Below are 20,259 nucleotides of genomic sequence, written 5' to 3'. Positions count from 1 at the left end.
ACTTCATATCCCGTATGTGCTTAACTCACTCACATTCATGTTGTTTGCCATTAACCTTCATGAACCCTGTGACATGAGGTTATTAGCTTTTGTGGTCAGTGCATTTTTCGGTGGGTTTACTCCACGCCAAAAGTACATTTCAGGGCTTTTCCTGCTCACTTTTATTTAAATAAAGTAAAAAGTTCACAAATACATATCTTTTCACGCATGGTGGTTCTCACCATCAATGCGACAAAACAATATTCAAGCCTCTTGGCTCTCTTTATCAGCCTTGCAGATCAGGCCTTGTGCCTCGGTCTTCCAGACCTTCTAGCAACCGTCCCCAGTGCTAGTACACAAGCACTGTACCTCTTCTAGTTCTGTGTCTTTCCTTTACAGCTCCCAGCTGTTTCATCTCTCATAGACTCTCTCTGACTAGGACCTCTGGTTTGGGACAAACCTGACACCTGGGTGAGCCCCTGTCTCTCGGCTTCTCTCTCTCAGACTTGGGCCTCTGGTTTGGGGCACTTTTGACCCCTGGCTGTGGCCCTATCTCTCTGCTTCTTTCTCTTAGACTCGGGCCTCTGGCTTGATGCACCTCTGACCCCCGGGTAAGACCCTGTCTCTTGGCTTCTTTCTCTTAGACTCAGGTCTCTGGCTTAGGGCACCTCTGACCCCCGGGTAAGACCCTGTCTCTTGGCTTCTTTCTCTTAGACTCGGGCCTCTGGCTTGAAGCACCTCTGACCCCCGGGTAAGACCCTGTCTCTTGGCTTCTTTCTCTTAGACTTGGGCCTCTGGCTTGATGCACCTCTGACCCCCGGGTAAGACCCTGTCTCTTGGCTCCTTTCTCTTAGACTCGGGCCTCTGGCTTGATGCACCTCTGACCCCCGGGTAAGACCCTGTCTCTTGGCTTCTTTCTCTTAGACTTGGGCCTCTGGCTTGATGCACCTCTGACCCCCGGGTAAGACCCTGTCTCTTGGCTTCTTTCTCTTAGACTCGGGTCTCTGGCTTGGGGCACCTCTGACCCCCGGGTAAGACCCTGTCTCTTGGCTTCTTTCTCTTAGACTTGGGCCTCTGGCTTGATGCACCTCTGACCCCCGGGTAAGACCCTGTCTCTTGGCTTCTTTCTCTTAGACTCGGGTCTCTGGCTTAGGGCACCTCTGACCCCCAGGTGTGGCCCTGTCTCTTGGCTTCTCTCTCTCAGACTCGGGCCTTTGGGTGAGAATCTGTCTCTAATGCCACGCACACACGATCGGAATACTGGCCAGAAAAAGACAGATGAGAGATTTTCATCGGAAAATGCGACCGTGTGTATGCTCCATCGGAATTCAGCTGTCAGAATTCCCGCCAGCCAAAAATTCATAGCATGTTCTCAATTTTGCAGACGGAAAAACTTACTATCGGTAATTCCGATCGTGTGTATGCAATTCCGACACAACAAAAATCACGCATGCTCAGATTCAACTACGAGACAGAAGCTATTGGCTACTGGCTATTAAACTTCCCTTTTCTAGTCACGTCGTACGTGTTGTATGTCACCGCGTTATAAATGATCGGAATTTGATGTGACCGTGTGTAGGCAAGACAGCTTGAGCCGAAATCCATCGGGAAAACCATCAGAGCTTTTTCCAACGAGAATTTTGATCGTGTGTATGCAGCATAACTTTCTTTCTCTTAGACGCAGGCCTCTGGTTTGGGGCATCTCTGACCCTTGGGTGAGACCCTGTCTCTCATTTAGTTTTCTCCCAGACTCGGGCCTCTGGCTTGGGGCACCTCTGTCCCCTAGGTGAAACCCTGTTTTTCGGCTTCTTTCATTCAGAATTTGGATAACTCTGACCCCCTAGGTGAAACCCTGTCTCTCAGCTTCTTTCTCTCAGACTTGGGACACCTTTGACCCCTGGGTGAGACCCTGTCTCTCGGCTTCTTTCTCTTAGACTTGGGCCTCTGGCTTGGGGCACCTCTGACCCCTGGGTAAGGCCCTGTCTCTAGTCTTCTCTGTCTCAGACTTGGACCTCTGGCTTGGGGCATCTCTGACCCCTTGGGGAGGCCCTGTCTCTTGGCTTCTCTCTTTCAGACTCTTAATAAGGGGGCCCCAGATTCCAGCCCCCCACCCTATGTGAATAAGCATAGGGTACATCGTACCCCTACCCTTTCGCCTAGGGGAAAAAGTGTCAATAAAAAAACACACTAGACAGGTTTTTAAAGTAATTTATTAGGCAGCTCCAGGGTCTTCTTCCGACTTCTCCATGCTTTTCGGTTCTTCTACTGCTCTCCGGCCTCTTCTCCGGCTCTCCAATTCTTCTCCCGGGCTCCTCCACTATCTTCTGCTCTTTTGCCACTCTTTTGCTAGTGGTTGCCTGGGTTTCGTCATCTTCTTCTTCCTTCTTCTGTTTCTTCCGATGTTGACACAACGCTCTCTCCCGCTGTAATGCTTAGGACAGGGTGCGCAACAACTTATATAGGCATGGGGTGGGGTCACCGGATGATGTCACCCAGTGACCCCACCCCTTATGACATCAAGCTTATGATGACACAGCCCCAGCATGCCCCAGGACCCCGTCCCTTATGACGTCACCACCCGGGGCATGCTGGGACTGTGCCATCATAAGGGGTACCTGTGAGGCCTTAGGCGGCTCAGAGACTTGACTCATGGTCTTCAGCCATGAGACCATAGACTGCTCAGACAATTGCTTCATGGTCTTCACCTGTGAGGCCTTAGGCCGTGTACACACGGGCGGATTGTCTGCCCAACTTAGTCCGCTGAACCGTGTTTCAGCGGACAATCTGCTCGTGTGTGGGCTTCAGCGGACTTTTTCAGCGGACAGTCTGACGGACTTAGTCTTTCGGAATTTCCGTAATTTTGTCCGCTGAAACACGGTTCAGCGGACAATCCGCTCATGAGTAGGCTAGTTCGACGGACTAAGTATGGCGAATGCTCAGAAAGGATTTACACGGCCGAAGGTTGCATTGCAGTGTATTGGACGTCGTATTTCTAGTCCCGTCGTACGTGCCGTACACGTCATCGCGCAAGCTTTCGTCGGACTGTCTGTTCATCGTGTGTGGTCAAGTCCGTTCATTCAAAAGTTGGACGGACTGTCTGTCGGATTGTCTGACGAACTTAGTTGGGCAGACAATCCGCCCGTGTGTACACGGCCTTAGGCTGCTCAAAGACTTGCCTCATGTTGTTTAGCTGTGAAGCCTTGGACTGCACAGAGACTTGACTCATGATTTTTACCTGTGAGGCCTTAGGCGGCTCAGAAACTTGCCTCATGGTCTTCCCCTGTGAGGCCTTACACTGCTCAGAGACTTGACTCATGGTCTTTCGAGTATCCCATGACGTAACCCCTCAGTAGCACTACATGTATTTATACAGGATTGTTTTGGAGATGTAATCTGAAACTGCACCTATAGGGGAAATGTGATCACCATTTTACTTATTAAATTTCTCTTTTATAGGACTGAAGGAATAATATCATTATCAATACACAATGGACCCATTTCTCTATCCACACCATCCACACTACATTCTCCCACAGCTCTCCTCCACCATCCACACTACATTCTCCGACAGCTCTCCTCCACCATCCACACTACATTCTCCGACAGATCTCCTCCACCATCCACACTACATTCTCCAACAGATCTCCTCCACCATCCACACTACATTCTCCGACAGATCTCCTCCACCATCCACACTACATTCTCCCACAGCTCTCCTCCACCATCCACACTACATTCTCCGACAGCTCTCCTCCACCATCCACACTACATTCTCCGACAGATCTCCTCCACCATCCACACTACATTCTCCAACAGTTCTCCTCCCACCATCCACACTACATTCTCCGACAGATCTCCTCCACCATCCACGCTACATTCTCCAACAGATCTCCTCCACCATCCACGCTACATTCTCCGACAGATCTCCTCCACCATCCACACTACATTCTCCGACAGATCTCCTCCCACCATCCACACTACATTCTCCGACAGATCTCCTCCACCATCCACGCTACATTCTCCAACAGATCTCCTCCACCATCCACGCTACATTCTCCGACAGATCTCCTCCCACCATCCACGCTACATTCTCCGACAGATCTCCTCCCACCATCCACGCTACATTCTCCGACAGATCTCCTCTACCATCCACACTACATTCTCCGACAGATCTCCTCCACCATCCACACTACATTCTCCGACAGATCTCCTCCCACCATCCACACTACATTCTCCGACAGTTCTCCTCCACCATCCACACTACATTCTCTGACAGATCTCCTCCACCATCCACACTACATTCTGCGACAGATCTCCTCCACCATCCACACTACATTCTCCGACAGATCTCCTCCCACCATCCACACTACATTCTCCGACAGATCTCCTCCACCATCCACACTACATTCTCCGACAGATCTCCACCATCCACACTACATTCTCCGACAGATCTCCTCCACCATCCACACGCCATTCTCCGACAGATCTCCTCCACCATCCACACTACATTCTCCGACAGATCTCCTCCACCATCCACACTACATTCTCCGACAGATCTCCACCATCCACACTACATTCTCCGACAGATCTCCTCCACCATCCACACTACATTCTCCGACAGATCTCCTCCACCATCCACACTACATTCTCCGACAGATCTCCTCCACCATCCACACTACATTCTCCGACAGATCTCCTCCACCATCCACACTACATTCTCCGACAGATCTCCTCCACCATCCACACTACATTCTCCGACAGATCTCCTCTACCATCCACACTACATTCTCCGACAGATCTCCTCCCACCATCCACACTACATTCTCCGACAGATCTCCTCCCACCATCCACACTACATTCTTCCGACAGTTCTCCTCCACCATCCACACTACATTCTCTGACAGATCTCCTCCACCATCCACACTACATTCTCCGACATCTCTCCTCCACCATCCACACTACATTCTCCGACAGATCTCCTCCCACCATACACAATACATTCTCCGACAGATCTCCTCCACCATCCACACTACATTCTCCGACAGATCTTCTCCCACCATCCACACTACATTCTCCGACAGATCCCAATCCACCATCCACACTACATTCTCCGACAGCTCTCCTCCTCCATCCACACTACATTCTCTGACAGATCTCCTCCACCATCCACACTACATTCTCTGACAGATCTCCTCCACCATCCACACTACATTCTCTGACAGATCTCCTCCACCATCCACACTACATTCTCCGACAGCTCTCCTCCTCCATCCACACTACATTCTCCGACAGATCTCCTCCACCATCCACACTACATTCTCCGACAGATCTCCTCCATCATCCACACTACATTCTCCGACAGATCTCTTCCACCATCCACACTACATTCCCCGACAGCTCTCCTCCACCATCCACACTACATTCTCCGACAGCTCTCCTTCACCATCCACACTACATTCTCCGACAGATCTCCTCCACCATCCACACTACATTCTCCGACAGCTCTCCTCCACCATCCACGCTACATTCTCCGACAGATCTCCTCCACCATCCACACTACATTCTCCGACAGATCTCCTCCACCATCCACACTACATTCTCCGACAGATCTCCTCCACCAACCACACTGCATTCTCCGACAGATCTCCTCCACCATCTACACTACATTCTCCAACAGATCTCCTCCACCATCTACACTACATTCTCTGACAGCTTTCCTCCACCATCCACACTACATTCTCTGACAGATCTCCTCCACCATCCACACTACATTCTCCGACAGATCTCCTCCACCAACCACACTGCATTCTCCGACAGATCTCCTCCACCATCTACACTACATTCTCCAACAGATCTCCTCCACCATCTACACTACATTCTCCGACAGCTCTCCTCCACCATCCACACTACATTCTCCGACAGATCTCCTCCACCAACCACACTGCATTCTCCGACAGATCTCCTCCCACCATCCACACTACATTCTCAGACAGATCTCCTCCACCATCCACACTACATTCTCAGGCAACTTTTCCATTATTTGCAGTAGCTTCTTATGTCCGCTCTTCTCAATGTATTTACTAAATCAATAATCTCTAGTTATCTGTAAGTGTGCTTTACCCCCCACTGACGACCAGTGGCTAATTTTCTTTTTTTTTTTTCAAATTTTTTATTTAGTCAACTGACATGGTTCAAGGACATACATATAGGCATGTACAGTCTTAGTGCATTATACACCACTTCAAATATGCATTGCATAAAATGTCACATTACAGAATCTGGGTGATGTTAGGTCTGTCTGCAACTTGAGGTGTCTTGCATGTCTTGCATATTCCAAATCAGTGATGCAGTAGGTAGCCCTTCGGAGCTGGGTTTACTCACTTCCGGCAGGGTAAGGTCTCGGGAACCAGCCTAAATCAGTTTTCTAGTTTTAGATAGTGGAAAGATAGCATGGAAATCAATGGCCAATTTTCATGGACTGTTGGTGTAAATACTGGACTAGTACCCTATTCCTTTAATTTATTCTTTACAGGTACATATCAATCAAACCACAATCCTAAAACTCTAATATTTTTGCTATGCCCCTAATATACTGTAAAGAGCATTGTACATCACTTGGGACTATCTGACCCCCTCCCTAGGAGAATCTGAGGCTCGTAGGGGAACATTTGTCCTCTTGGGATGTCCCATCATCAGAGTCTCCAAGAAATAGAAGAAGACAAGGGAAGACTCGCTCCATCAAACTCCACCTAGAAATGAAATATCACCTCTGCCAGGATATACTCCTAAAAAAACTATTTTTTTTTTGTCCTCCAGATGTTCTATGGACTCAACAGATCCACCTGGAAAAGTCATCGTCCATTTGTCATAAGAATCAGCAGGTGGGTTCTCTCTGATGTTTCCGACTTATTTTACCTGTAAAAGATTTCTCGAATCCTGAACCTAGTGAGGCCGCTTTGCAGCGTGAATTCTCTGATGTTTAACAAGGTCCACATTGCGACTGAAACCTTTCCCGCACTCTGAACAAGAATGAGGGCACTCGCCTGTGTGCTTTTTCTGGTGTCTAACAAGGTCTCGTTTACGAATGTAGGATTTCCCGCACTCTGAACATGAATACGGACTCTCACCTGTGTGAATTCTCTGGTGTTCCAAAAGGCCTCTTTCCTCAGTGAAAGCTTGCCTGCACTCTGAGCACGAGTAAGGACGGTCACCCGTGTGAATTTTCTGGTGTTTAAGGAGATGTTCATTCCTAGTGAAACCTTTCCCACACTCTGAACACGAATAAGGGCGTTCGCCTGTGTGCATTCTCTGGTGTCTAACAAGCTTTCCTTTCTCAAGGAAACATTTCCCGCACTCTGAACAAGTGAAAGGACGCTCACCGGTGTGAACTTTCTGGTGCACGATAAGTTGCCGTTTTTGACAGAAACTTTGGCCGCACTCGGAACAAGGGAAAGGACGCTCACCCGTGTGAGTTCTATGGTGTGCAATAAGCTGTCCTTTGCGAATGAAAGATTTCCCGCACTCTGAACATGTGTAAGGACGCTCACCCGTGTGAATTCTCTCATGTCTACGAAGGTCATTCTTTTCAATGAAAGATTTCCCGCACTCTGAACATGAATAAGGACGTTCACCGGTGTGATATCTCTGGTGTACAACAAGGGATTCTTTATGGAGGAAACATTTGTCACAATCTGAACAAGAGAAAGGGCGCTCATCCGTGTGAATTTTTTGATGGCACACCATCGCTGATTTCCGAAAGAAACTTTTCCCGCACTCTGGACAAGAATGAGGACGCTCACCTGTGTGAATTCTCTCATGTCTACGAAGGTCATTCTTTTCAGTGAAACATTTTCCGCACTCTGAACATGAATAAGGACGTTCCCCCGTGTGATATCTCTGGTGTATAGTAAGTGCTTCTTTATGAAGGAAACATTTGTCACAATCCGAACAATGGAAAAGATGCTCATCCGTGTGAATTCTTTGGTGGCACACCATCGCTGATTTCCGAAAGAAACATTTCTCGCAGTCTGGACATGAATAGGGACGCTCACCCGTGTGATTTGTCTGGTGTCTAAGAAAGCTTCCTTTCTCATTGAAACATTTCCCACATTCTGAACACGAATAAAGATGCTCACTCGGGTGACCTCTCTGATGTTTATCAAGGTGTTCTTTCTCAATGAATGATTTCCCACACTCTGAACATGAATAAGGATGCTCACCTGCGTGAACTCTCTGGTGTCTGATAAGTTCTTCTATTGTGGTGAAACACTTCCCGCACTCTGAACATGACAATGAATGCTCTCCTGTGTGAACCCCCTCATGGCTTAAAGAAGATTTCTGGGGATTAGATGGATCTGTTGATCTGTCAGCACTTGGATGGACAACTGAAGTCATAGTTTGGGATTTATCAGAAGATTCCTCAGGATTAGAAGGATCCATTGATCTTAGATGGACATCTGAAGTCATAGTATGGAATTTCTCAGAAGGTTCCTCAGGATTAAAAGGATCTGATGATCTAACCAACCGATCAGACGTCACTTTCGGAGAATATTGTGGAATGTCAGTATCTTCTGCCTTACAATCTGGAGATATAATAAGATGTCCCTCCGATGTATTTATATTCCAGGAACTCCGTCCATCTGCTGGAAAGCAATATTTAATATAAGTCATATCTGCTCAGATATCTTGTATTCAGAAGTCATAGATCTATATCTAGCTTTTAAAATGTTTCCACAGCTCTGGCATTGAATTGGGTGAAATTGTGACAGCAAAATACAAATAAGAACCAGATCAATGATACAAAATACCCAAAACCACACTAAGCAACAGTATTTGTGCATTGATGACAAGGTTATGGTGAAGAATGGGAAAGGTCCATCTCCATTCCTCAATATAATGTCATGTTCCCAACAAATGAGGAGGAGATACTGTACACCATATGAAAGGTCCATCTCCATTCCTCAATATAATGTCATGTTCCCAACAAATGAGGAGGAGATACTGTACTCCATATGAAAGGTCCATCTCCATTCCTCAATATAACGTCATGTTCCCAACAAATGAGGTGGAGATACTGTACACCATATGAAAGGTCCATCTCCATTCCTCAATATAACGTCATGTTCCCAACAAATGAGGAGGAGATACTGTACATCATATGAAAGGTCCATCTCCATTCCTCAATATAACGTCATGTTCCCAACAAATGAGGAGGAGATACTGTACACCATATGAAAGGTCCATCTCCATTCCTCAATATAACGTCATGTTCCCAACAAATGAGGAGGAGATACTGTACATCATATGAAAGGTCCATCTCCATTCCTCAATATAACGTCATGTTCCCAACAAATGAGGAGGAGATACTGTACACCATATGAACAGTATCTCCTCCTCATTGGTTGGGAACATGATATTTAAAAAAATAGAACTAGTGTACACTATATTGGGAATACTGAGTAGTGTGAGGAACACATAGTTTACATTCCTCTGGTAAGGACTGGAGATTTCCTCATATCACGTGGAAGGGTTCGTTGCTACACCAGCTTTAAAAATTAGGAATAGTCTTTCACAGCAGACTGGAATTTTTTTTTTTAAAGAAATTAATTATGGACAAACTTAAACTTGATAGAAATTTGTCTTTTTTTAAACTATTTAACAATACATGTGAAAAACAGTGCAGCGCTTAGTATATAACAGGTGACTGAATGTAGTGAGACAATAAAGCTTTCAAAGATAATGTTTTCAAAAAGTAAAACCTCAGTGATAAACAATATACATGTGCATATAGTGCAATAAACAAAAAATGGGTTATTAAACCAAAAGAATGGTCTAGAAAACCACTTTTAGAAGGACAAATAATTATTTGACTGCAGCTTAATGCTGTAGAGCACAAACTTGTGATTAAGTGAACAAATAAACAACAAAATTGAAAAAACAAATCAAAAACAAGTCCCTTGCTTTGGAAAAATGAAGTGATTTACAAGGGCCCATACATGTGAAGATATAAGTTCATTAAGTGGAACGTGAATGGAACTATATAGTTGAACGTGAATAAAACTTTAAGATTGGTCCCGGATATCAATGGTATAAGTGCTTGACCACGTAAATTCTTTCACTGTACAATTAAAGTAAGTAGTGAAGGCTTACCAGAGCCACCTTTAATGTGCGCAGATACGAACTCCCCAACGATTGGGATCGGACAAGATCGTTCCTCCGACACTCCTCGTGTGGATGGATGACTCGAATCACCTTTCCGGATAGGAAGGTAAAGAATGACCCACACCTTCGGGTGTTCCTTGAACGTCGTCCGTTCCGGTCCGTTCGAAAATTGTTCAAGTTGGCGTATCACCCAATGGATAAAAAAGGAAAAACGCCCAATCGTGTGATAAAGTCTAAAACACGTATGCTTTATTTTCAACCAAATAGACGTTGAAAAATACAATTGACTCAATGGAGTCGTATAAAATAAAACGAAAAGGATTGCTAGCAAAAATATAAAATGAAGCGGATAAAAATAGCACGAGATGTAGACGTATCTACCCGACGATCGTTTCGTCACAAATTGACGTCATCAGGGGTACGCCCACACCCTCGTGCTAAAGGTTTAAATAGCCTATGGGTGAGGTAGGGAGCCCTGCCATAGGTGCAGACCAAGACGTCCGTGCTTAATGGGATTAACCCACAAACGACCAGTCCCTTCGGAATGGTTATCACATATAGAAAAAGGGGAAAAACGACCAGTTAGTTCAAATGAAATTCGAGTTCCATCATAACTAAAAGGTGGGACTCAAGTGTAAACTGAAAAATACAGACAATGAGTCCAGTGATGAATCCTCTTTATTTGACAGATGGCCAAATACAATAATGATGGCCATCTAGCTGTATGTGTGCCCCAAAAAGGGGGTGACTTGATTAAAAAAATAAAATATATATATATATATAAAATACATACGTATAGATTACCATAAAAAAGGAAAAAGGAAAATGACCATAGTGTTGAGGTGGGGGCCTAAACAGCATTAGCTGCCCACCATCACCCATAGTCCAGTTAAAAAATTCCATGGATGAGACATATCCAACGGGTTTAGAAAGAACATTACAATTACTCTATTATCATAGGATATAGTTTACATAAAAAATCATATAAACAACACAGCAAACATTACTGCAAAAATACAAATAATGATGATGGTGTGTGGGACCCAGACTGAATACAGAATCAGTACAAAAAAGGGGGGAAAGAAGGGAATATTAAATCAACTGTTATTAATAAAACAATTAATGTCCCATTCAACGTTGAGCCCCCCAGGGATATGTGTCCCTAATTTGTGGATCCAGTTTGTTTCTGCCCTGGAAATAGTGCGCTTAGCGTTACTGCCGCGCCAATGTGGGGTATATTTTTCTAAAGCCAGAAAGGTGGTACCACTTGGGTCCCGATTGTGTTTAAGATCGTAATGTTTACTAACATTATGTTTGTCAAATCCTTTACAAATGTTAGTAATATGTTCCCCCAGGCGCACATGTAGCATGCGTACTGTGCGTCCCACATACTCCAAACCACATGGACATCTAAGTAAGTACACAACGCACTTAGTAGTGCATGTGATGAATGTTCTTATGGGGTATGTAAGTCCATTGCTAGACGAGGTGAACTCAGTAAATCTCCTGCCTCGTAGAGCATTTAGCTTACAAGCTCTACATTTCCCACAGGGGTAGAAGCCCTTCAAATCACCAAAAAAAGTGGGTCTGGTTGGGGGGTCCGGGACATTTGGAGCAATCATATTACGCAAGTTAGTTGCACCCCTAAAGATCACATTTGGTCTATCAGGAAGTTCGGGGCCCAAGATTCGGTCATTTTTGATGACCGACCAATGTTTCTGTAAAATTCTTTTCACAGCCCAATGCTGACTGGAAAACGTTGTGAGTAAAGAAACTCCATAGTTGTCCATATTGTCAGTCCTGGGTGGTCTCTCAGCTAACAATGTTTGACGTTCCCTACTATTGATCTCCATTATAGTGGAATCAAGGGACTCACTGTTGTAACCTTTAGCTAGGAATCTCTCTTTTAAGATTAGTGCCTCCTTAAGAAAATCCTCATTGAAAGTGCAATTGCGTTTTAAGCGAAGAAACTGGCCCTTAGGGACCGCTGAGAGCCATGACCTATGATGGCAGGAGTCGAGTGGAATATAGCTATTCCTGTCAGTTTTCTTAAAAAACGTTGTGGTAGTTATGTGATTATCTCGGATGGAAATATTCAGATCCAAAAATTGGACATTGATGGGGCTTGAGACATAGCTGAGAGCTATCCCACGGTTGTTGTTGTTTAAATGGGACAGGAAGAGTTCTGCTGATGAACTGTCACCATCCCAGATAAACAAGATGTCATCGATGAACCTTTTCCAGGTGACTAGTTCCGGGGGTTTATCACCAAAGACTATATCCTCCTCCCACTTTGCCATGAAGAGATTGGCCATACTGGGAGCAAATTTAGCTCCCATGGCCACTCCCTTCACTTGCAAAAAATGGGTCCCGTCATGCCAAAAGTGATTGTGCGTCATGGCAAACAGAAGTAATTCAAGAATGTAGTTGCGCTGAGTCACCGAAATACTACCATCCTGGGCCAGAAAGTGATGAACCGCTTCATAGCCCAGTTGATGGGAGATAGCGGTGTACAGCGAAGCTACATCCGCTGTAATTAGGAGATAAGTGGGTTTCCATTCAATCAATTGCAGAATGTTGATAACATGTTTGGTATCTCTCAAAAAGGATGGCGTGCCCATCACCAGTGGTTGCAGATATTTGTCAATGTATTTCCCTATACGCGAGGTTACAGAGTCAATTCCACTGATGATGGGCCGCCCTGGTGGATTTACTAAAGATTTATGTATCTTGGGTAAAGAATACATAACCGGTAAACGCGGCGCCAAAGGTACCAGAAAGTCCCTTTCTTTCTTATTTAAAATACCCATGTTGAACCCTTTCTCAACCAACTCTTTTAGTTCACCCTTGAATCGGGTGGTAGGGTCTAAAAGTAATGGGGAGTAGGTCTCAGAGTCTGACAAAATCCTAGTCATCTCTTTAGAATATGCAGCTTTGTCAAGTATTACAATGGCACCGCCTTTGTCAGCCGACCGAACTACTATGTCTTTCCTATTGAGCAATGAGTCTAACCCTGCCCTAAATTCACGTGTGGGTTGAGCTGGTCTCAATTTCAAACCATTGAGATCCTTTAATACCAAATCACGGAAAATATTGATGTTGGGTGCTGTATTGCCAGGAGGATTGAACAAGGAGGCATTCGATAAACCAGAATGCATAATTGTTGAATCCCTAACTAATTGGCGGGAGGGGTTGCTCATGATATATCTCTTAATGTTCAACTTACGTGTAAACTTTTGGATATCTATAAATGTCTGGAATTTATTTAAATTCTGAGGGGGCACAAACTTGAGACCCTTTCCGAGAGTCTGCAATTCTTCATTGGATAGCTTTTTATTACTTAAGTTAATGATACCACTAATATCTAAGTCCTTCTTCTTTTTGGTGTGAAGACGTTTCCCCCCTCTGCACCCTCTCTTGTGTCTCCGTTTCTCTTGTGTCCCCCCCGAGTGCCCTCCTGAAAACCCTGTTGGTAAAAACTGCCAACTGAGGGTTGACTATATGATGGCCGAAAACCGCCCTGAACCCTAGGGGTTTCAGAATGCCCATTCCTGTCATCCCCAAGAGGGCCATATCTATTAAAGGTCTCAACCCTGTAATTGGGTCCCAGATCTCTTACATCCGGAGGGGGTCTCCTATCCCTGCTGCCACCTCTGCCTTGAGAGAGGGGTTTGTTTCCCTGGGAGAAAGGTTTACCACCCCTGGATCGCCAGGGTGGAGGGGGCGCCATTGAAGTGGAATATTGGTGATGATTAAAAGAAGTTGGATGACGTTGTTGGTTAAAATTACGTTTATCAACCCTTCCTCTAAAGGACTGGGGATATGGTTGTGATGATGGACCCATTACTCTTTCAGTGTATACTGGAGAGGCCTGGCTAATGGGGCCCCAAAAGAGGTTAGAATCACCAATGCCACCTCCTCCGATTCCCTCAGTATGCCCTGGGGGGTGTAGACCCGAATCACCCATGGGGGGTGGGGGGGCCAAGTTCTCAGTAGAGACCTGCCATTTAAAGACAACATTGTCTTTATAATCTTTTTTGTCCCTATTGTCTTGGGCCCCGAACTTCCTGATAGACCAAATGTGATCTTTAGGGGTGCAACTAACTTGCGTAATATGATTGCTCCAAATGTCCCGGACCCCCCAACCAGACCCACTTTTTTTGGTGATTTGAAGGGCTTCTACCCCTGTGGGAAATGTAGAGCTTGTAAGCTAAATGCTCTACGAGGCAGGAGATTTACTGAGTTCACCTCGTCTAGCAATGGACTTACATACCCCATAAGAACATTCATCACATGCACTACTAAGTGCGTTGTGTACTTACTTAGATGTCCATGTGGTTTGGAGTATGTGGGACGCACAGTACGCATGCTACATGTGCGCCTGGGGGAACATATTACTAACATTTGTAAAGGATTTGACAAACATAATGTTAGTAAACATTACGATCTTAAACACAATCGGGACCCAAGTGGTACCACCTTTCTGGCTTTAGAAAAATATACCCCACATTGGCGCGGCAGTAACGCTAAGCGCACTATTTCCAGGGCAGAAACAAACTGGATCCACAAATTAGGGACACATATCCCTGGGGGGCTCAACGTTGAATGGGACATTAATTGTTTTATTAATAACAGTTGATTTAATATTCCCTTCTTTCCCCCCTTTTTTGTACTGATTCTGTATTCAGTCTGGGTCCCACACACCATCATCATTATTTGTATTTTTGCAGTAATGTTTGCTGTGTTGTTTATATGATTTTTTATGTAAACTATATCCTATGATAATAGAGTAATTGTAATGTTCTTTCTAAACCCGTTGGATATGTCTCATCCATGGAATTTTTTAACTGGACTATGGGTGATGGTGGGCAGCTAATGCTGTTTAGGCCCCCACCTCAACACTATGGTCATTTTCCTTTTTCCTTTTTTATGGTAATCTATACGTATGTATTTTATATATATATATATATTTTATTTTTTTAATCAAGTCACCCCCTTTTTGGGGCACACATACAGCTAGATGGCCATCATTATTGTATTTGGCCATCTGTCAAATAAAGAGGATTCATCACTGGACTCATTGTCTGTATTTTTCAGTTTACACTTGAGTCCCACCTTTTAGTTATGATGGAACTCGAATTTCATTTGAACTAACTGGTCGTTTTTCCCCTTTTTCTATATGTGATAACCATTCCGAAGGGACTGGTCGTTTGTGGGTTAATCCCATTAAGCACGGACGTCTTGGTCTGCACCTATGGCAGGGCTCCCTACCTCACCCATAGGCTATTTAAACCTTTAGCACGAGGGTGTGGGCGTACCCCTGATGACGTCAATTTGTGACGAAACGATCGTCGGGTAGATACGTCTACATCTCGTGCTATTTTTATCCGCTTCATTTTATATTTTTGCTAGCAATCCTTTTCGTTTTATTTTATACGACTCCATTGAGTCAATTGTATTTTTCAACGTCTATTTGGTTGAAAATAAAGCATACGTGTTTTAGACTTTATCACACGATTGGGCGTTTTTCCTTTTTTATCCATTGGGTGATACGCCAACTTGAACAATTTTCGAACGGACCGGAACGGACGACGTTCAAGGAACACCCGAAGGTGTGGGTCATTCTTTACCTTCCTATCCGGAAAGGTGATTCGAGTCATCCATCCACACGAGGAGTGTCGGAGGAACGATCTTGTCCGATCCCAATCGTTGGGGAGTTCGTATCTGCGCACATTAAAGGTGGCTCTGGTAAGCCTTCACTACTTACTTTAATTGTACAGTGAAAGAATTTACGTGGTCAAGCACTTATACCATTGATATCCGGGACCAATCTTAAAGTTTTATTCACGTTCAACTATATAGTTCCATTCACGTTCCACTTAATGAACTTATATCTTCACATGTATGGGCCCTTGTAAATCACTTCATTTTTCCAAAGCAAGGGACTTGTTTTTGATTTGTTTTTTCAATTTTGTTGTTTATTTGTTCACTTAATCACAAGTTTGTGCTCTACAGCATTAAGCTGCAATCAAATAATTATTTGTCCTTCTAAAAGTGGTTTTCTAGACCATTCTTTTGGTTTAATAACCCATTTTTTGTTTATTGCACTATATGCACATGTATATTGTTTATCACTGAGGTTTTACTTTTTGGAAACATTATCTTTGAAAGCTTTATTGTCTCACTACATTCAGTCACCTGTTATATACTAAGCGCTGCACTGTTTTTCACATTTTTGTTAGTTAGACCTAGTATCTGTTTTTTTGTGCTCAGCTGCTTTTTTCTTAATTGATTTTTCTCTATATTAATTAATTCTTTACCAAGCGCAAGTTTTACTCCTTTTATTTAACAATACATACTTTATGCTTAAAGAAGTAAAATAAAAATGTGAACCCTTTCTGCATTTAATGTTTATGACTTACTTGTGTCCATATGTAGAGAAGATTCCTCCTGTTTACTTTCCGTAATCATCTCCCCCTCCTCCATAGACTGCTGATCTCCACTCACCAACCTCTCTTCTTCTTCTTCCTCTTTTATCTCAGCTTTGATGTCTTTCCGTTCTTTAGTCTAAATTCCAGAGATGATAAAATATAACATCTGGAAACACGGCTGCCAATAACAAAAGATTACATAGAAGAATGTCCTCTCATAGAATTATATTTGAGTTAATTTTGCCCAGTCCCATCTACCTGATCATTTTCTGTATCGTGGTGACTTTCTTGTGTAGAATTCTGGGAATACAGGGGACCTCCCTCCTCCATAGACTGCTGATCTCCACTCACCCACATCTCTTCTTCTTCCTTCTTAACCTCAACTAGGATGACTTGCTGTTCTTCATTCTAAATTGTATAAAAGACTGCATTTTCTCAGTTGAAAGTTTCTTCTAAAAATAAGATTGCATAGAAGAATAATTATATTTGCGTTCTTCTAGGCCAGTCCCATCTACCTGATCATTCTCTGTATAGTGGTGATCTTCCTTTGTAGACGTCTCGGAATACAGAGGACAACCCTCCTCCATAGACTGCTGATCTCCACTCACCAACATCTCTTCTTCTTCCTGTTTAACCTCAACTTTAATGTCTTTCAGTTCTTCACCCTAAAGATGATAGAATACATTTATAAAAAGGAACAAGAAGTTAAATAAAATATTGTCTCAAAGCTTAGAATACATTTTAGGTCTACATGCTCAGTTCCACCTACCTGATGATGGTGAAGGATGATATGACCTTCCTGTGTGGAATCCCGGGAATACAGAGGACGGGGATATGTCTCTAGTGGGATCCCGTTACTGGATCCATCTGTAGGAAACACACACACTGACTGAATACATTGTTTCTATGTGTTTATCAGATGATGGGGGATCTAGGTGGAGCCTCCGTACTGCTCTCTCCTTTACAATAAAGTCTCCTCTTACCCGGTGATGTGAGGGGCGGCTGATTCTCCATCGTGACGTCCTTGTAGAGATCCTTGTGTCCTTCTAAATACTTCCACTTCTCCTATCAGCAGTTCAATTATCTTGATGATGACTTCTAGAATCTTCTTTCCACCGGTACCTCTGTTATCAAGCAGGGGTCGAGAAGATTAACCTAAAGTAGGTCACAGCAATCCACAAAATACATGCGGCTGTATTTGTAACGGATCTACGTCTAGGTGCAGGGGGAGTTGTTATAGGTCAAGGCAAACCCCTTGAGAAGAAGTACTCCCCAACCCTTTTACTCAATTTGGCTGGATTTTGGCCCTGGAGATGGAGTTGGTTGATTTTTGAATTACTTTATAAAAATTCTTTATAACAGCCATTAAGGCATACTTTGTGGATTAGGGTGACGTACTTTAAGTTATTCTTCTCCTCCCCCACACTCCCCAATTTTCTAATACTAGGGACCTGTGGGTTGTGTCTTCCTTCCATGTGTGTCTGATACCATGGCCCATGTAGGCCCTTTTACATTTAGGATGTATCCGGTCTATAAACCAGAGGCTCTGGATGGACAGTTGGTTAAATGGTTCTATATTTAGGATGTATCCGGTCTATAAACCGGAGGCTCTGGATGGACAGTTGGATAAATGGTTCTATATTTAGGATATATCCAGTCTATAAACCAGAGGCTCTGGATGGACAGTTGGATAAATGGCTCTATATTTAGAATTAAAGATGGGTTTGGGCGCGTTCGAAACCTCACATGCCCCATCCCGCCAGAAAGCCAACATTGCACAGCGCTAATCACAGGTATTGAGACATTTCCCGATCTCTGCAGCTAGGGACCGGGAAATGTCTCACCATTTTGCAGTTTTGGCTTCCTGGTGGGATCAGGCATGTGGGGCTTTTGAACGCGCCCGAGCCCATCTCTATTTAGAATGTATTCGATCTATAAACCATAAAAGACATCACAGTGACTATGGAGGAAGAGGACGGATATGATGGGAGGTTAATGAATGTAAATAGAAAATAATATCTTATTACCTCCTGGGCTACCAGTTCCAATAACATCTTCTCTCTGTCTCCTCAGATCTTTCACCAGGAATGTCCTGTTTGTGCTCAAACAACACTTCCTGTGCATAACATACATCACTTCCTTTCTGTATCGACATCCCTTCCTCTAACATCACTTCCTCTACGTCACTTCCTTTCTGTAAATTACATCACTTCTTGTCTCTGGGTTCTAAGTAAGATCGCCACCTTGGGCTGAATATAGATACTGCTGTCTATGTTCGGTTTTATGATTCAGTCCTCTCTATTAAAGAGGAAGTAAACACTGATGGGTTTACTTCCTCTTTCATTCCCTGCAAAGGTAAAGCATAATGGACTACTATGCATTGCATAGTAGTCCATTATGTGTCACTTACCTGACACAGGAGCCAGCGAAGTCACCGCTGTCCCCTGTAGTCCGGCGCATCCATCTTCTTGGTGGATCTCGCCGCTCAGCCGCTGTCATTCGGCGAAGCCGCAATGACCTCACTCCCGTGCATGCGGCATATCGCCGTTGACCGCGGCATGCTCAGTGCGCCTGCGCGCCGCTGTCTGTGGCGCATGCGCCGTAGACAGTGGTGCCTGTCTTTCGGCAAATATCTCCTAAACCGTGTAGGTTTAGGTGATATTCCTTGGACCTACAGGTAAGCCTTAATCTAGGCTTACCTGTAGGTCAAAGTGTGTTGTAAGGGTTTACAACCACTTTAATGATTACATGTATAGATTATATATCTGGTAAAAACCAGCCAACTTTAGCTGGGCGAGTAAAATCTGGGCGAGTAAAATCTGGGCGAGTAAGCAAAGGCTGCAGTGGAGATTTGGCTCAATGTCCACCCATAAGACGTCAGAACAGAAGGTTCTCTTTGAAAAGTTGGCTAGTTCCTTGCAAGGCATGTGGGCATGATATGGTGGTGTTCCCTGTTATATGAGGTTCCACGGATAATACTGGATGTTGTTTGTAAATTCGTTCATTTGAAAATTAGTAATTTAGAAAATACGAAAATTCGAAAATAAGAAAGAAAATCCGAAAATGTGAAAAAACGAAAATACGAAAATTCGAAACAATACCTAACTGCCTAACTAACTAATAATAACTATTAAATTATTGGTATTGGAATTTCCTTTCAAATTTGGCTGTTAGTGAACATAAGGAATATAAATTTATCCGAAATTACGATTGATCCGAAATAACGAATGCCCCATCTAAACAAATGGAATGGAACAAATTAATAATAAATCATAATAATAAAAAGTTTTTTTTTTTTTATTATTATTTATTATTATTAAGGCCGCGTACACACGCGGGGACTGTTCGCTCAACTTTGTCCGTCAAACAGTTTCAGCGGACAGTCCGCTCAAAATTAGCATGGACGGACTTGCCCACACACGACGAACGAACAGTCCGCTGAAACCGTGCGCGATGACGTGAACGGCACGTACGTCGGGACAAAAAATACGACGTCCTATACACTGCAATGCAAACTTCGGCGTGTAAATCCTTTCTGAGCATGCGCGGAACTTAGTTTGACGAACAAGCCTACACACGAGGGGACTGTTCGCTGAAACAAAGTTTCAGCGGACAGTTTTTCGGAATTTCCGAAAAACTTTGTTCAGCAGACTGTTCGCTGAAACTGTCCGCTGAAAGCCCACACACG

The 20,259-nt window shown here is 44.0% G+C and overlaps 1 protein-coding gene across 1 annotated transcript in view; it reads right to left on the bottom strand.

Moving 5' to 3' along the window:
- LOC143955510 (uncharacterized) overlaps positions 1 to 20,259 on the bottom strand; it is an 80,460-nt gene that overhangs the window by 40,641 nt on the left and 19,560 nt on the right. The window contains 4 exon segments of the mRNA XM_077465544.1: positions 16,563 to 16,707; positions 16,830 to 16,979; positions 17,087 to 17,236; positions 17,341 to 17,438. Coding sequence (XP_077321670.1) covers positions 16,563 to 16,707; positions 16,830 to 16,979; positions 17,087 to 17,236; positions 17,341 to 17,438 — 543 coding nt within the window.

Source organism: Lithobates pipiens, unplaced genomic scaffold (assembly GCF_037356315.1).
Source record: "Lithobates pipiens isolate NorthernLeopardFrog02 unplaced genomic scaffold, aLitPip1_a1.2 Scaffold_35, whole genome shotgun sequence".
Taxonomy (NCBI): domain Eukaryota; kingdom Metazoa; phylum Chordata; class Amphibia; order Anura; family Ranidae; genus Lithobates; species Lithobates pipiens.
This window is presented reverse-complemented; position numbering and strand designations above follow the sequence as displayed.